A 19131-nucleotide genomic window follows, 5' to 3' on the forward strand; every position below is an offset into this window, starting at 1 on the left:
CTTTTATTAATGTTTTATAATTTTCATTTTAATGAACTTTCATATCCTTAATTAAATTCATTTGTTTATTTCATTGTAAATGGCATTTTTATTTTATTTTCCAATTGCTTTTAGTTAGAATATAGAAATCCAATGGAATTTTTTATTCCATGACTGTGAAATTCATCCATTAGTTCTAGTAGTTTCTTTACAGATTCTTTTAAATTTTTTATATTCAAATTATGTTATCTATGAAGAAGTAGACTTTTACTTATTCCTTTCCCAAATGTATGCATTTTATTTTTTTTCCTGACTTGATGCCAGTTATTCCAATGTGATAATAAATGGACGTGTGATAATGTATCTTGTTCCTAACCTCAGAGAAAAAATGTTTACTATTTTACCATTAATTACAGTGTTGGCCTTGGATGTTTTTATAGATACCTTTTATCAGATTAAGGACTCTTTTCTACATTTCTAGATTTTTGAGAGTATTCATCATGTGAGGGTATTGGCCTTGTATCAAATTCTCTTGTGTGTGTAAGTTTTGATAAATTTAAAATTTTAATAATAGATTTGTATATATTTTATGGTGGTAAATCATAAAGAAGTTAAAATAAGTTGAACTCATTATTTTGGTTTTTCATCAAGTAAAGGAGGAGAAAACCTTACCCATTATGATGTTAGAGATCATGTAATCTTCTAAAATGTAAGATACTCTGCGAATAGTCAGTAAATTGGACAAATACATTTTTTATTCATTAGAGCTATGCAAAATACTTAATGGTTTTCAATACCATTACAAATATCACCTGTTAGAGGGGAGGGCAGCCAAGATGGCTGAATAGGAACAGCTCCAGTCTACAGCTCCCAGCGTGAGCGACGCAGAAGATGGGTGATTTCTGCATTTCCATCTGAGCTTTGAAGAGAGCAGTGGTTCTCCCAGCACGCAGCTGGAGATCTGAAAACGGGCAGACTGCCTCCTCAAGTTGGTCCCTGACCCCTGACCCCCGAGCAGCCTAACTGGGAGGCACCCCCCAGCAGGGGCAGACTGATACCTCACACGGCCGGGTACTCCAACAGACCTGCAGCTGAGGGTCCTGTCTTTTAGAAGGAAAACTAACAAACAGAAAGGACATCCACACCAAAAACCCATCTGTACATCACCATCATCAAAGACCAAAAGTAGATAAAACCACAAAGATGGGGGAAAACGAGAGCAGAAAAACTGGAAACTCTAAAAAGCAGAGTGCCTCTCCTCCTCCAAAGGAATGCAGTTCCTCACCAGCAACGGAACAAAGCTGGACGGAGAATGACTTTGACGAGCTGAGAGAAGTCTTCAGACGATCAAATTACTCCAAGCTACGGGAGGATATTCAAACCAAAGGCAAAGAAGTTGAAAACTTTGAAAAAAATTTAGAAGAATGTATAACTAGAATAACCAATACAGAGAAGTGCTTAAAGGAGCTGATGGAGCTGAAAACCAAAGCTCAAGAACTACGTGAAGAATGCAGAAGCCTCAGAAGCCGATGCGATCAAATGGAAGAAAGGGTATCAGCGATGGAAGATGAAATGAATGAAATGAAGCGAGAAGGGAAGTTTAGAGAAAAAAGAATAAAAAGAAACAAGCAAAGCCTCCAAGAAATATGCGACTATGTGAAAAGACCAAATCTACGTCTGATTGGTGTACCTGAAAGTGACGGGGAGAATGGAAAAAAGTTGGAAAACACTCTGCAGGATATTATCCAGGAGAACTTCCCCAATCTAGCAAGGCAGGCCAACATTCAGATTCAGGAAATACAGAGAACGCCACAAAGATACTCCTCGAGAAGAGCAACTCCAAGACACATAATTGTCAGATTCACCAAAGTTGAAATGAAGGAAAAAATGTTAAGGGCAGCCAGAGAGAAAGGTCGGGTTACCCTCAAAGGGAAGCCCATCAGACTAACAGCGGATCTCTCGGCAGAAACTCTACAAGCCAGAAGAGAGTGGGGGCCAATATTCAACATTCTTCAAGAAAAGAATTTTCAACCCAGAATTTCATATCCAGCCAAACTAAGCTTCATAAGTGAAGGAGAAATAAAATACTTTACAGACAAGCAAATGCTGAGAGATTTTGTCACCACCAGGCCTGCCCTAAAAGAGCTCCTGAAGGAAGCACTAAACATGGAAAGGCACAACTGGTACCAGCCGCGGCAAAATCATGCCAAAATGTAAAGACCATCGAGACTAGGAAGAGACTGCATCAACTAACGAGCAAAATATAACCAGCTAACATCATAATGACAGGATCAAATTCACACATAACAATATTAACTTTAAATGTAAATGGAATAAATGCTCCAATTAAAAGACACAGACTGGCGAATTGGATAAGGAGTCATGACCCATCAGTGTGCTGTATTCAGGAAACCCATCTCACGTGCAGAGACACACATAGGCTCAAAATAAAAGGATGGAGGAAGATCTACCAAGCAAATGGAAAGCAAAAAAGGCAGGGGTTGCAATCCTAGTCTCTGATAAAATAGACTTTAAACCAACAAAGATCAAAAGAGACAAAGAAGGCCATTACATAATGGTAAAGGGATCAATTCAAAAAGAAGAGCCAACTATCCTAAATATATATGCACCCAATACAGGAGCACCCAGATTCATAAAGCAAGTCCTGAGTGACCTACAAACGACTTAGACTCCCACACAATAATAATGGGAGACTTTAACACCCCACTGTCAACATTAGACAGATCAACGAGACAGAAATTTAACAAGGATACCCAGGAATTGAACTCAGCTCTGCATCAAGTGGACCTAATAGACATCTACAGAACTCTCCACCCCAAATCAACAGAATATACATTTTTTTCAGCACCACACCACACCTATTCCAAAATTGACCACATACTTGGAAGTAAAGTTCTCCTCAGCAAATGTAAAAGAACAGAAATTATAACAAACTGTCTCTCAGACCACATTGCAATCAAACTAGAACTCAGGATTAAGAAACTCACTCAAAACCACTCAACTACGTGGAAACTGAACAACCTGCTCCTGAATGACTACTGGGTACATCACAAAATGAAGGCAGAAATAAAGATGTTCTTTGAAACCAACGAGAACAAAGACACAAAATACCAGAATCTCTGGGACACATTCAAAGCAGTGTGTAGAGGGAAATTTATAGCACTAAATGCCCACAAGAGAAAGCAGGAAAGATCCAAAATTGACACCCTAACATCACAATTAAAAGAACTAGAAAAGCAAGAGCAAACACATTCAAAAGCTAGCAGAAGGCAAGAAATAACTAAAATCAGAGCAGAACTGAAGGAAATAGAGACACAAAAAACCCTTCAAAAAATTAATGAATCCAGGAGCTGGTTTTTTGAAAGGATCAACAAAATTGGTAGACCGCTAGCAAGACTAATGAAGAAGAAAAGAGAGAAGAATCAAATAGACGCAATAAAAAATGATAAAGGGGATATCACCACTGATCCCACAGAAATACAAACTACCATCAGAGAATACTACAAACACCTCTACACAAATAAACTAGACAATCAAGAAGAAATGGATAAATTCCTCGACACATACACCCTCCCAAGACTAAACCAGGAAGAAGTTGAATCTCTGAGTAGACCAATAACAGGCTCTGAAATTGTGGCAATAATCAATAGCTTACCAACCAAAAAGAGTCCAGGACCAGATGGATTCACAGCCGAATTCTACCAGAGGTACAAGGAGGAACTGGTACCATTACTTCTGAAACTATTCCAATCAACAGAAAAAGAGGGAATCCTCCCTAACTTATTTTATGAGGCCAGCATCATCCTGATACCAAAGCCGGGCAGAGACACAACCAAAAAAGAGAATTTTAGACCAATACCCTTGATGAACATTGATGCAAAAATCCTCAGTAAAATACTGGCAAACCGAATCCAGCAGCACATCAAAAAGCTCATCCACCATGATCAAGTGGGCTTCATCCCTGGGATGCAAGGCTGGTTCAATATATGCAAATCAATAAATGTAATCCAGCATCTATAAACAGAACCAAAGACAAAAACCACATGATTATCTCAATAGATGCAGAAAAGGCCTTTGACAAAATTCAACAACCTTCATTCTAATAACTCTCAATAAATTAGGTATTGATGGGACGTATCTCAAAATAATAAGAGCTACCTATGACAAACCCACAGCCAATACCATACTGAATGGGCAAAAACTGGAAGCATTCCCTTTGAATACTGGCACAAGACAGGGATGCCCTCTCTCACCACTCCTATTCAACATAGTGTTGGAAGTTCTGGCCAGGGCAATTAGGCAGGAGAAGGAAATAAAGGGTATTCAATTAGGAAAAGAGGAAGTCAAATTGTTCCTGTTTGCAGATGATGTGATTGTATATCTAGAAAAGCCCATCGTCTCAGCCCAAAATCTCCTTAAGCTGATAAGCAACTTCAGCAGAGTCTCAGGATACAAAATCAATGTACAAACATCACAAGCATTCTTATACACCACTAACAGACAAACAGAGAGCTAAATCATGAGTGAACTCCCATTCACAATTGCTTCAAAGAGAATAAAATACCTAGGAATCCAACTTACAAGGGATGTGAAGGACCTCTTCAAGGAGAACTACAAACCACTGCTCAATGAAATGAAAGAGGATACAAAGAAATGGAAGAACATTCCATGCTCATGGGTAGGAAGAATCAATATCGTGAAAATGGCCATACTGCCCAAGGTAATTTATAGATTCAATGCCATCCCCATCAAGCTACAAATGACTTTCTTCACAGAATTGGAAAAAACTACTTTAAAGTTCATATGGAACCAAAAAAGAGCCCGCATCGCCAAGTCAATCCTAAGCCAAAAGAACAAACCTGGAGGCATCACACTACCTGACTTCAAAGTATACTACAAGGCTACAGTAACCAAAACAGCATGGTACTGATACCAAAACAGAGATATAGATCAATGGAACAGAACAGAGCCGTCAGAAATAATGCCACATATCTACAACTATCTGATCTTTGACAAACCTGAGAAAAACAAGCAATGGGGAAAGGATTCCCTATTTAATAAATGGTGCTGGGAAAACTGGCTAGCCATTTGTAGAAAGCTGAAACTGGATCCCTTCCTTACACCTTATACAAAAATTAATTCAAGATGGATTAAAGACTTAAACATTAGACCTAAAACCATAAAAACCCTAGAAGAAAACCTAGGCATTACCATTCAGGACATAGGCATGGGCAAGGACTTCATGTCTAAAACACCAAAAGCAATGGCAACAAAAGCCAAAATTGACAAATGGGATCTAATTAAACTCAAGAGCTTCTGCACAGCAAAAGAAACTACCATCAGAGTGAACAGGCAACCTACAAAATGGGAGAAAATTTTCGCAACGTACTCATCTGACAAAGGGCTAATATCCAGAATCTACAATGAACTCCAACAAATTTACAAGAAAAAAACAAACAACCCCATCAAAAAGTGGGTGAAGGACATGAGCAGACACTTCTCAAAAGAAGGCATTTATGCAGCCAAAAAACACATGAAAAAATGCTCACCATCACTGGCCATCAGAGAAATGCAAATCAAAACCACAATGAGATACCATCTCACACCAGTTAGAATGGCAATCATTAAAAAGTCAACAACAAGTGCTGGAGAGGATGTGGAAAAATAGGAACACTTTTACACTGTTGGGACTGTAAACTGGTTCAACCATTGTGGAAGTCAGTGTGGTGATTCCTCAGGGATCTAGAACTAGAAATACCATTTGACCCAGCCATCCCATTACTGGGTATATACCCAAAGGATTATAAATCATGCTGCTATAAAGACACATGCACACGTATGTTGATTGCGGCAGTATTCACAATAGCAAAGACTTGGAACCAACCGAAATGTCCAAGAATGATAGACTGCATTAGGAAAATGTGGCACATATACACCATGGAATACTATGCAGCCATAAAAAATGATGAGTTCATGTCCTTTGTAGGGACATGGATGAAATTGGAAATCATCATTCTCAGTAAACTATCGCAAGGACAGAAAACCAAACACCGCATGTTCTCACTCATAGATGGGAATTGAACTATGAGAACACATGGACACTGGAAGGGGAACATCACACTCTGGGGACTGTTGTGGGGTGGGGGGAGGGGGAGGGATAGCATTGGGAGATATACCTAATGCTAAATGAGGAGTTAATGGGTGCAGCACACCAGCATGGCACAGGTGTACATATGTAACTAACCTGCATATTGTGCACATGTACCCTAAAACTTAAAGTATAATAATAATAAAATAAAATAAAATAAAAAATAAAAAATTTTAAAAAAATAAAATAAAAAGATAAAAATAAAAATATCACCTGTTAGTGGCCTCAATTGTCTTCCAAAAAATAAAGGCGAACAAACCAAAAGCAAAAAAGGAAATTGCATTAATTACTTTTCTTTTGCCTTTGTTAATGTAACAACATGATATAGTCCTCCCTACTTTAAGTAATTGTTTCTTCTTATATTTTTGGCAGTACTGTCCTTTTAACTTACATCTTTATGATCTGGTACAGAGTAGGCTCTTAGTGAATATTTTTTAAATGAATGGAATATTATTACTATGACTTTTACTCCATATCTTTGTAGCTTGATTTTTCACACCCATGTTGGGGAAATTTATTGTCTATCATTGAATTTTTGCCTACAAATCTGACCCTGTGTTTACCCCATTGTAGCCTTTTGTTCAAAATCTATTCCAGAAAACTGAAAGAGTGCACAGAGAATAATTTAAAGATTTGCTCAGCATAAGTTCTCTCAGTAAATTTGTCAGTTATGACTCATCTACGCATTCATGAAACAGGTAATTATTGAGTGCTTATTCTGTGCCAATATCTCTTATAAACATGGAATAGTATGGGCTTTTGAACCAGCCTTTAATTATGGGAAGATTAGAAACAAAAGAAAAATTAACTCCAAGTCAGCAATTGAGAATTATAATGGGAATATTATTGAAAAAACAAAGTAATTTAAAAAATAGTAAAAACCTTTCTTGGAGTGTTAGAGGACTGATAAAACAAAGATGAGTACAGAGGTATTAAAACTAAGATATCTACCTTCAAACCTGATAAAAGAGTCAGAAGATTGCTGGCTGACTTTTTGCCTGATTATAGCTATACAATTCATTTAGTCAGTCAGTCACAAGAGGGGGCTGCTTCACCTTAAAACTCAGGTTTCTTTCTTGGAGAAGGGATGCTAAGCTTATGTTTTCCACTAAAGTTCCACAGAAAACAGGAAAAAAAAGATACACTTTTATCCTCTTTAGACAAATTGTACTTTATGATCTCTTATTAAATGTGTTATGGCTTCAAAAGTTCCAGGGCCCTTACACCGATGGACTAAGTCTTTTCAGAGCACCTCCCTTAACACTGCTTTAGCCAAGTTTCACTTCCCTAATCATCTCTTACCTTCCCTATTCCTTACACCTTTTTCTTCCGTTCCTTTACCTATTCTGACCACAACCACCCCAACCTTCTTTGCTTTCCCTGGTCTTTTTTCTTTCTGCCTCAGTGTCCTTGGTGTACACAGTAGCCATAAGCATGGGCATAGAAATTAGGAAATGAACAAAAGGCCATGAGTTTAAGGCGGATGAGAGCCAGCACCATTTATGTCATTAGTCACTATATCAAGAACAGATGTATTGAGAAATGGCTACTTAGACAACAGTCAATACATGATTCCAGGGACCTCTATAGAAAACCCGAGTTTGGGGAGATTTAGCTTTCAGTGTCAATGTCATTAATTTTTATTTTCCCCCTGAGCACATCACTTCCTACTTTTGAACCTCACTTCTATTTTCTAGAATGTAGATGGGAATTTCCATCTCCTTACAACACAGAGCTCAGTATAGGCTTCTGGGATTCAATGACACTTTTCACAAGCTCCTTGGAGCAGAGGACAATTTATTTGGTACATTGAGGAAGAAATGATGGAAGAAAAGCTCTGGATAGATACATCCTTATGATCAGTTTTCCTCATTCAGTGCCAGCCTCTTAGACTTTAAACCTCATAAATGATTTCAGTAGACTCCCCCTGAATTGAGGATGTCTGGTTGATATCCTCACTGTCTTCTCAGGAACATGACTAAATCTAAGGAGGAAGGCACAGAAAAGCAACTGCTCTATCATTGGCTGAAAAGATCCTGACAACAACACAATGAGAGCTGCACTCCTTGCAAGTCTTTACTAGTAGCTGTTGCTTCTGTTCTCTGGAAATTCTTTAAACCTAGAATCAGACACAAAAACTGAACTCTGGGTCCACAATCCTCATTTGTCCTTGAAGTATGAGGCTGGTGGCAAGAGTAACTGTGTTTCTGACCTTTGGTAAGTGCTCTGTGTCTACCTAGGGAGGGCTTCTGAGGACAAGGGACCCCGAAGGGTGGTTTACCCTCTATGCTCCCTGTGCTTTATCCAGCATACTAGATATGATGGAGAACCGTTCTGTGAATTTGTCTAGGAAGTACATACATCTACATACCAGGCTAGATCATAACCATAATCCCAAAAGAGCCCTTGGCAGTATTCGGTTTTAAGAAATCTATGGGTTTACTAAGTCAAGAGCCCATGGAATACAGCCTAGAGGGTCTCTGATTATTGGCATGTGTCTTTGGTCTTTATAATTAACACCAATGATATTTTTTGTGTTCTCGCAGGACATAAAAGTTTTGCAGTGTTAAGTGAGTGTTGTATCCTTGATCCATAGAATTACATTGGATTGAGAGTCAGGAGCTAATCTGATTTTCTTGACCCCTTAGGAACTCTAATTGATGCTAAGACCACCCAGCCCACCTCCATGGATTGCGCTGAAGGAAGAGCTGCAAACCTGCCTTGTAATCACTCTACCATCAGTGGAAATGAGTATGTGTATTGGTTTCGACAGATTCACTCCCAAGGGCCGCAGTATATCATTCATGGTCTAAAAAACAATGAAACCAATGAAATGGCCTCTCTGATCATCACAGAAGACAGAAAGTCCAGCACCTTGATCCTGCCCCACGCTACGCTGAGAGACACTGCTGTGTACTATTGCATCGTGAGAGTGGCACACTGGGACAGATGGGGCTGCACCTGTGCAATATCTCCCTGGTGGCAAGTGAGGAGGAGGGTAGCATTCATCTAGAACAAAATGTCGATAGGAGTCCAAAAGTAACAAGAAAAGAGGAAAAGGAAGGGAAGGAGAGAAGGAGGAAAATAGGTAAAGTAAATAAAGGAGATACAATGAAGAGTAAAAAGATAGGAATAAGAACTTTATTGTTGATGCGGCTGAGAAAAATGATAAAGAGGCTGTGAATCATAATTTGAACATAGCAATAAAATGAAGAGGGTTAAGAATTTCCACGACTCTTCTTCATGTAAAAAAAAAATTCATTTCAGTTCGTTAGTAAAAATGAATGGATAAGGAAAATCAAAATAATTCTGCTTGTCCCAAAGGCTTTTTTCGTCTGGATACAGGGGCAAGTCCAAGCTTTGAAATGCGTGCTGTTATAGTTGTTCCAATTACCAGAAACAAGTTGATGTTTCTGCAAGAAAAATCTGAAATGTTCTTTCTTACTAGTGCAGTAACACTAGTTACTAGAGCATGCATATTTGTGATGAAGGTTTTTCTTTTTGGAAAGAAACAAAAATCAAATGAATATTAATTTGTTTTTATTTTTCTTGAAGTCTTGAATCTTTAAATAGTCTTTATCATGTTTCATTTCCTAAGCAGCACACAAATCCATCTCACCATGAAAGACTCAGATAAAGCAAAAGTGAAAGACCTAGCTGCATTTCCTCATTCTTCCCTGTCTCATACCACTCTTCTCAAAGAACACTAGCTTTGACAGTTTAAGGTATATCATGATAGCCTGTTTAATTTCAGTTATCTATCTTTGCGTATAACTTTATGCAATCACACACAAACTTACATACATACACACAGTTTTGTCATGTAAATTGGATTTATTAGATTTTTTAACTTGCCATTTATTTTTCATTTAATAAATTGTCCTAGAGATATTTCTATATCAATAGAGAAGTTCAGTTTATTCTTTTTGGTGCTTATTTAGTACTTTGAGACATTCCATCATATAATTGCTTTTTTCTTGATGCATATTTGTTTCTATTGCCTCACTGTCATAAAGAACACTGTGTTCTACATCTTTATAGATTCACCTTAGTTTGTGTGTATGTGGAAGTGTTTATTTTAATGATATTTTCTGAAACTGAAATTACTATGTCAAAGGGAAGGTGCATTTAAAATTCTTGGAGAAAATGGAAATTTGCCCTCCAAATGATGTAACTACACTCTATATAATACATATATATGTATTATTATACTCATAATGTATCCATTATAATTATTATATAATTAATAAATGTAATACATATAATGTTTTAAATAGCTTCCAACCAACAGTAGGTGAAAGAACTCATTTTACATTCTTATAAAAATTGAGAATTACTAAGAGCTTTTATTTTTATTTTACTTAATTATTCTATTTATTTATTTTGAGTCTGGGGTCTCACTCTGTCACCCAGGCTGGAGTGCAGTGGCCGGATCTCAGATCACTGCAACCTTCACCTCCAAAGCTCAAGCAATCCTCCCACTTCAGCCTCCTGAGCAGCTGGGACTACAGGTACACACCATCACTCCTGGCTACTCTTTGTAGAGACAGGAGCTTGCCATGTTGCCCAGTCTGGTCTCAAACTCCTGAGCTCAAGAGATCTGCCAGTCTTGGCCTCTCAGAGTGCTGGGATTATAGGCATGAGCCACTGCACCCAGCCCAGTTTTTAATAATCCAAAGATATATTATCTTTAGTCATTTTCCTGATTCATAGTGTTTTTGAGCAACTTTTTTCTACATGTATTGGCACTTTTTCATTTGGCAATATGCTTATTCCTACCTTTTGAACATTTTTCTATTTAGTTGTTTTCCTTTCTCTTTTTATTCATAAGAATTAGTTTCATGCCTTAAATTATACATTATTTGTTTGAATATTTTATTCTTACATTACCTTTCTATTGCTTATTTCTAATATAGTTTTAAATTTTTACATATTTTAACCTATCAAGTATTCCTTTCCTTTAGGCCTTGAAGGTCAATATCTTTATAGGAAATCCCTAAGTATATTACATGTTTTAATATTTATTACCATTTGGTTGAGAATTATTTTGAGATGTATGTTACAGATTAGAAAACTGAGTCTCAAAGAGATTTAAAAACCTGCTAATATTCACAGTATTAATAAGTTAGCATCGATTTTAAATTTATTTTTAAACCTGAGATTGTCTAACACTAAAATCTGAACACACATGTTTAACCTCATCTTACTGGAAGCAATCATAAGAAGAAAACCCCAAAATAATGAATCAAATAAAGCATCAGTGAAATGGATTATAGTAGTCATCTAAGACACATGTTAGAGCAAAAGGTCCGGAATGTTAGGGTAGAAATTGCGAGTTATGAGTTGAGAAAATCAATGGTCCTTAATCATATAGAAAGGTAATGCTAGTCCCCTAAACATTCAAATAGCAGTCAAAATGTGTGTTTTGATTGTGGAAGAATTCTAAAGCATCCTCAGCTCTTTATTAGCCATACATTTCCCAGGCAGAATGGATATTGAAGAAATTAGAACATAAAGCAAAGGAAGTAGGAAAGAGGAGTTTGATCCTGGATCTGAGTGGCTTCCAATTATTCTTGGAAACTTCACACAGATTGAGGCATTTTTCTGGTCCATAGAATGGGTAGATAAATGTAAATTACTATGATGATCATACTTGGAAATTGCTTTGATTCCATGAGTGAAAGATAAGGGAACAGATATTTACACACAAATCTTAGAAAGTGCAGTGAGATGTGCTGGTAGCACTTTCCAAAGATTGACATATCACTTTCAAGGTCCTTGCAGTCACTTTATTCACACTCCTTTTCTCTTTCGCACAGTCTTTAATCTCATTTACCTTTTGTTTAACACCATCCTCTACTGTCCTGTATTTGAACACACAAAAGTTTGAAGCCTGTATTTTTGGTTTTTATTCACTGAAGCATCCTCTGTATCTAGGACAGTGCCTGGCAAATAGTAAGTACTCAGAAAATATTTACTGAACAAATATATTTATTTATAATTGAAAATTTTTACTGGCAAATACTAAGGATACAATAAAATACTAGGGACATGAGTTGGATTCGCTATGAGGATACAAGAAAGAGCCCAAGGGTATCACATGGAAGTCATAACGTAGATAGGTATGTATTCCAAAACTTTATTCATTCATGTGCTCATTAATTCTTTCCTTCTTTTCTTCCTTCTTTCCCTACTTCTTCTCTCTTTTTTTCCTCTCTTCTTTCCTTTTTTCTATTAATATTTGTGAAATAGGTCCCTATGAGTTTTGTCAAGCTCTTCCCTATGAAATTCCAAGCCACTCCAATTCAATATTCTCCTCATCTGTGACAGTCTTCATAGATCATTCTAAGTGGTATAAAAATTTATCCTTTCTATATTAAAGTTCTTATACATTGTGTTTGTCACAAGGTAGTTGATACCTGATGCTAAGAAAGGCTAGGTTGACATTTAGCTAGAATCCCATGGAAACGCAGGAAGGGATCTCTCCTAACTTTACAAAGAAGAAAATTGGCACTCACAGTCTACACACTGCCATAAGTACAAGCCAATAAAGACAGTGCAAAAGGCACATACAATGATTCAGCAGCCATGCTATGCCCATAGGAAACAGTGCCTGCCTATTCTTAAGTAAGGAACAGATTTTTAAAAAATAAATAAACTTTTATTTTGTCTTCCTGTCTTTTCTATTCCTGTTCAGAAATAATCCTCTACCATTCAAAAAGTCATGTTTATTCTTACACTGAATGTTTTCTGCTTTAAAATATTTTGCTAAATTTATCTAGAGAAATTATAAAATTATTGACTGGTTTTTACATAACCATCATTAGTTCTAGCACTAATTTTACTATCAGAGTAGAGATTTATCATGAATAAATCTGTTTCTGCATCCACGGAGTAGGACAATCCCACAAGAAAACTAACAAGACTGAAGAACTTTGGGTTCTGGTGGCACATATCTTTTGAATTTTACTTCTCACAAATAATAGAGAAGAGACTTGCTAGTAGCACATATTGAGGATTTTAAAGTTTCACAAACTCTGCTGAGCGTGTTTGAGAGATCGATTATTAAATTAGGAGAATATCCAATTTGTTATATCAGAATTGCATAAAACATACTATACACCAAATGATTTTCAAATTAACATACCACTAGAAGTGGATAAGAGATAAGAATTTTGTGAGAAACAAAGTATACTAGTATATACTTTAGAATAAATATACAAGTGTAATATGGAACATGGTAAAGAAAATATCCTGAGTACAGAAAGGAGGCGAGAAATAGCTGGTGACTACAAAACATAAAGAAAAAAATCTAAAAGTAGGGAAAAGACTGAAATGTAAGATAGCATAAGCTAGTGATGGAGATATACGATATAATATTGTGATAAAATTAATATGGAAGTAGCAAACCACATAAAAAGGCAAAAGTCTTAAGCAGACTCTTCACAAAAGGTATTCAAATGGCCAATAAACATACCATTTCTATAAAGTACAAAAGGAGACATAATTAATCTGTACTGTTAGAAGTCAGGATAGTGTTGCCCATGGTGGAGAACAACTGAAAGAGTTCATAAAGGAGGCCCTGAAGTGCTAATAATGTTCTGTTTTTTTAAATCTGGACGCTGGTTACATGGGTATGTTAAGGTTGTGAACATTTATCAAACTGTACACTTATGATATACTTTCTTATATATACATATATCATACTTCAATAAAAACAAAAATAATACAGTGGCCTCATATTAATTACAAAGTGATCTGTGAACTAAAACTAAAATTTTAGGTGTTTTTATCCTAGTTTTCCTTTCTTGTTCCTGGGCTATTATCTGAATAAGAGTACATCTGTTAAACACAGATGTATGACTGCAGATTTTGGGTGTTCTCCCGCATCTAAAACACCTCAGCTTTAGAGGCATCAACAGCATACTCTTTGTCCCCCAGTGCAATCCAGGCTATTAGCTTTGAGGCCCATTCCTTTTGTCCTACTGTTCTTCCTTTTGTCACTACCATCCTCAAAAACAACAAACACCCCTCCTCACATTGAAAGGTGTGACACAGATTCCACTGTAACCTAAATACCGCATGACTTAAATATCCACATGAGCCATTCAGTGAGAAGCCCAAACTCATCAACTTTAAAGACCATTAATTTGAATCCCCTTTAGCCATTAAACCCATAGCCACCATCTAGACAGGTCTTATGATTCTGCTCCACCTCTGAAATCTTACCTGCAGTCTAAAACCTCCCACCCTGAGATTGTCACCCTCAGTTACTCTCACTGTACCTGTTCTTTGACTATATATGGTCATTTAGTCCCTTGACACCTTTCTTTTCTTTTCTTTTCTTTTTATTTAACTTTTGTTTTAAGTTCAGGGGTATTGAACTTAAAATAGGTTTGTTATACAGGTAAACTTGTGCAGGTTTGTTGTATAGGTAATTCTGTGTCGTGGGTGTTTGTTGTACAGATTATTTTGTCATCCAGGCATTAAACCTAATACTCATTTGTTGTTCTTCCTGATCCTATTCCTACTCCCATCCTCCACCCTCAAGTAGGCCCCAATGTGTGTTTTTCTCTCTTTGTGTCCATGAGTTCTCATCATTTCATTCCCACTTACAAATGCGAATGTGCAGTATTTGGTTTTCTGTTCCTGTGTTAGTTTGCTGAGAATAATGGCCTCCAGCTCCACCCATGTTCCTGTAAAGGACATAATCTCATTTCTTTTTATGGCTGCATAGGATTCCACGGTGTATATATTACCACATTTTCTTTATCCAGTCTTTGATGGGCATTTAGGTCGATTCCATGTCTTTGTTATTGTGAACAGTGCTGCATTGAGTATACACATCCATGTGTCTTTATGATAGAATGACTTATATTCCTTTGGGTATATACCCAGAAATGGTATTGCTGGGTCAAATGGTATTTCTGTTTTTCGATCTTTGAGGAATTGGCATACTGTCTTCTACAGTGGTTGAACTAATTTACATTCCCACCAACAGTATATAAGTGTTCCTTTTTCTCTGCAATTTTGCTAGCATCTGTTATTTTTTGACTTTTTACTAATAGCCATTCTGACTGGTGTGAGATAGAATCTCTTTGTGGTTTTAATTTGCATTTCTCTAACGATCAGTGAATTTGAGCTTTTTTTCGTATTATTGTTGACTGCATGTATAAGACATACATGTAAGACATATATGGAGCCAACAATAATAACTTCTTTTGAAAAGTGTCTGTTCATGTCCTTTGCTCACTTTTTGTTGGGGTTTTTTCTACTTGTCAATTTGTTTAAGTTCCTTATAGATGCTGAATATTAGACTTTTGTCTGATGCATAGTTTGCAAAAATTTTCTTCCATTCTGTAGGTTGTCTGTTCACTCTGTAGATAGTTTCTTTTGCTGTTTAGAAGCTCTTTAGTTTAATTAGATCCTATTTGTCAATTTTTGCTTTTGTTGCAATTGCCTTTGGTGTCTTCATCATGAAATTTTTGCCCCTTTCTATGTCCAGAATGGTATTGCCAGGTTGTCTTCTAAGGTTTTTATAGTTTTGGGTTTTACATTTAAGTCTTTAATCCATCTTGACTTAATTTTTGTAGATAGTGTAAGGAAGCGGTCCCATTTCAATCTTCTGATTTGTCTAGTCAGTTATCCCAACACCATTTGTTGAATAGGGAATCCTTTCCCCATTGCTTGTTTTTGTCAGCTTTGTCAAAGATCAGATAGTTGTAGATGGGCAGCCTTATTCCTGAGTTCCCTATTCTGTTCCATTGGTCTATGTATATATTTTTGTACCAGTGCCATGCTGTTTTGGTTACTGTAGCCTTGTAGCATAATTTGAAGGTGGGGCGTATGATGCCTCCAGCTTTGTTCCCCTTTATTTTCACCTTATTTCTCGGAAGCTTCTTATCTTTTATTTTCTTACCTATAATGCTTAGACTCTATTACCTGTTGCTTTCAATCTTTAGTCATTAACTATATTATTCTCATGCCAATTCTGCATCATAGCAGTGATCTAATTAATTCCCGATCATGAATCTGTATCTTCCTTATTGTAATGTATATCTTGTCTGATCAGAGTACACAGATGCGCAGATTGGTGTCATTGAAACATATTGTTACCAGCCAGGAGCAGTGGCTAACGCCTGTAATCCTAGAACTTTGGGAGTCCAAGGTGGGCGGATCACTTGAGGCCAGGAATTTGAGACCAGCGAGGCCAACACAGCAAAACCCTATCTCTATTAAAAATACAAAAAATTAGCCGGGCATGGTGGCGTACACCTGTAATCCCAGCTATTCGGGAGGCTGAGGCAGGAGAATTGCTTGAACCTGGAAGACAGAAGTTGCAGTGAGCCGAGATCACGCCACTGCACTCCAGCCTGGGCAACAGAGTGTGACTCTGTCTCAAATAAATAAATAAATAAATAAATGTTGTTACCTTCAACACTAACTAGGCCCGCTATGTTTCCAGGAAAGTATTCTTCTTCTCTGTAATCACATCTCACTGCCATTTTCTACTGGGCTATTTCAAAACTTCTCACATACCTCAGACTTCCTCACCCAGATCCTCCTCCATTCACTCTCTTGGGAGACATTTAATCTCTGTTTATAACAAGAAAAAAGATCCCATTAGAAGGTAATAGGTGTTTCACATTTCTACCTCCACACTCCAAAGAATCTCTTAAATCTAAACTACTGTAATCCTTTTCTCCTTCATTTCAATAAAATTGAAAATAACTGTTTTTCCTCCTACCAAAACCTTGTCCTTCTACCCGTAATCCATATTCCAATCCCATCTGTCTCCTCAGAACTTTAATCCATTGTTTATACATTCTTTCCAAAAGCATGTAAATATACCCCAATTTTTATAAACCCTACCATTACCACTTCAACATCCTCATCCAGTTAACACCATGACTCTTTTCTCCTCTTCAGATGATCCAGCAATCTCTAGAAGGAGACTTCTATATTCAAATTTTTTCTTCCTTGTCTCATCACAATGCCTCTTCCCACTGCAGTTGACCTTTTGCTGAAAAGACCAAAATCATGATTTTTGTGTTGTTAAAAAAATCGGTAGTTCAATAGCACAGTATGGTAACTATAGTTATCAATAATTTATTGTATATTTCAAAATAGCTAGATTTGGAATGTTGTCAACACAAGGAAATAATAAATGTTTGAAGCGATGGTTAACTCAATTACCATGATTTGATAATTACATGTTGTATGTATGTATCAAAATGTCACATGCACTTCATAAATATGTACAATTATTATGCATCAATAAAAATCAATCGACATTGAAAAGTTATCATCTTATAGACATTTATTTACCACTCACTCTGTTAGCTATTCATTTCTTTTTAGAATTCCTTTTTCCTTCTCTTTAAGAAATCCAGCCATTTCTGATTTGCCACTTACGTCCCTGGATACCCTTTGAGGTTTCCTTTTCTTTTTCTTTTTTTTTTTTTCTGAGACGGAGTCTCACTCTGTCACCCAGGCTGGAGTGCAGAGGCACGATGTTGGCTCACCGCAACCTCCGCCTCCTGGGTTCAAGCGATTCTCATGTCCCAGCCTCCCAAGTAGCTGGGACTACAGGCACAAGCCACCACGCCCAGCTAATTATTTGTATTTTTAGTAGAGATGGGATTTCACCATGTTGACCAGGCTGGTGTTGACTTCCTGGCCTCAGATGATCTGCACGCCTCGGCCTCCCAAAGTGCTGGAATTACAGGCATGAGCCACCACGCCCAGCTTTGAGGTTTCTTTAGTACTTTTTCCACTATCTATCCCTTCAGTGTTTGGGTTGCTTGAGGATTTTTTTAAGTCCCTATTCTCTTCTAAATTTTGCTCTAAGCATTTGTCTTGGTAAAATTGCAACTAGTCTTATAGGGTAGTACTACATCACAGATAACATAGTGGGCAAGGAACTGATCTTGGAGTGGAAAAGAATTGGATTCTAATCCTTGTATGTCCTTGGGCAAATTATTTAACTTCATAAAGACTTGATTTCCTGTCTGTTCAGTATAGATAAGATCTACTGTAAAGGGCTGTAGTGTAAAATGTGCAATAGTTATCAGTGGTCAATAATGTGGATTATTAAATCATATTGATAAGACAAACTCCAATTCTGTTGAGATAGCAGATCAGCCAGACTTGTTTTCTGAGTACTGGTCATAAGACCCTGCTGAACAAAACAGGAGCTGATCAAAACAGAATGCAGCAAAGAGAGCGGCCAAAACCAGCTAAAACCAAGATGGAGATGAAAGTGACCTCTGATTGGCCCCACTGCTCATTATACACTAATTATAGTACATTTGCATGCTAAATGAAACTCCCACCACCACCATGACAGTTTACAAATGCCATGACAACCCCCAGAAGTTACCTTATATGGCTTAAAAGGGAAGGAACCCTCAGTTTAGGGTTCCTTTTCCAGGTAATTCATGAATTTATTTATTATTTAGCATATAATCAAATAATAGCCATATATATAGCTAGCCAACAATCCACAAAGGCTGTAACTGCTGCTGCTGTTACTCTGTCTATGGAGCAGCCACTTTCCTGTACTCTGTAGCTCCAATACACTTGCCTTCACTTTGCTCTGTCAGCTCACTCATGAATTCTTTCCTGTGTGAAGCCAGGAAACCTGCTGGGCTGGTTTTGGGGATCACCTGCATCACTATCACTTACTATGATCTTGGACAAATTGAATCTTTTCTTCCATGCTTTAGTTTCCCCATTTATAAAATGACAATGATAACACTATTTACTTCATAGGATTAAATAACATTATTTACTTTATAAGATTAAAATAGCTTCCTCATAAACAGACCCCTGAAAACACCGTCATCAGATTATTCTGCTAAGAAATTCAAACCAAGGAAATGGAGCACAAACCCAAAAGACTCGGTGTGTTTCCACATTTGACCTCCAGGGGGCAATGTTTCATAGACTGGAAATGTCTGCTGAGAAGAGTTCTGTCCTTC

At 37.1% G+C, this 19131-nt stretch overlaps 1 gene segment (V, D, J or C); it reads left to right on the plus strand.

The window, feature by feature from the left end:
- Positions 1-8242: 8242 nt before the first annotated feature.
- On the plus strand, positions 8243-9161 carry LOC129053910 (T cell receptor alpha variable 26-1-like). The segment is given in 2 exon segments: positions 8243-8365; positions 8797-9161. Coding segments are annotated over 2 exon segments (405 nt in total).
- The last annotated feature ends 9970 nt before the right edge of the window (positions 9162-19131 follow it).

The sequence above is a fragment of the Pongo abelii genome, chromosome 15, assembly GCF_028885655.2.
Source record: "Pongo abelii isolate AG06213 chromosome 15, NHGRI_mPonAbe1-v2.0_pri, whole genome shotgun sequence".
NCBI lineage: Eukaryota > Metazoa > Chordata > Mammalia > Primates > Hominidae > Pongo > Pongo abelii.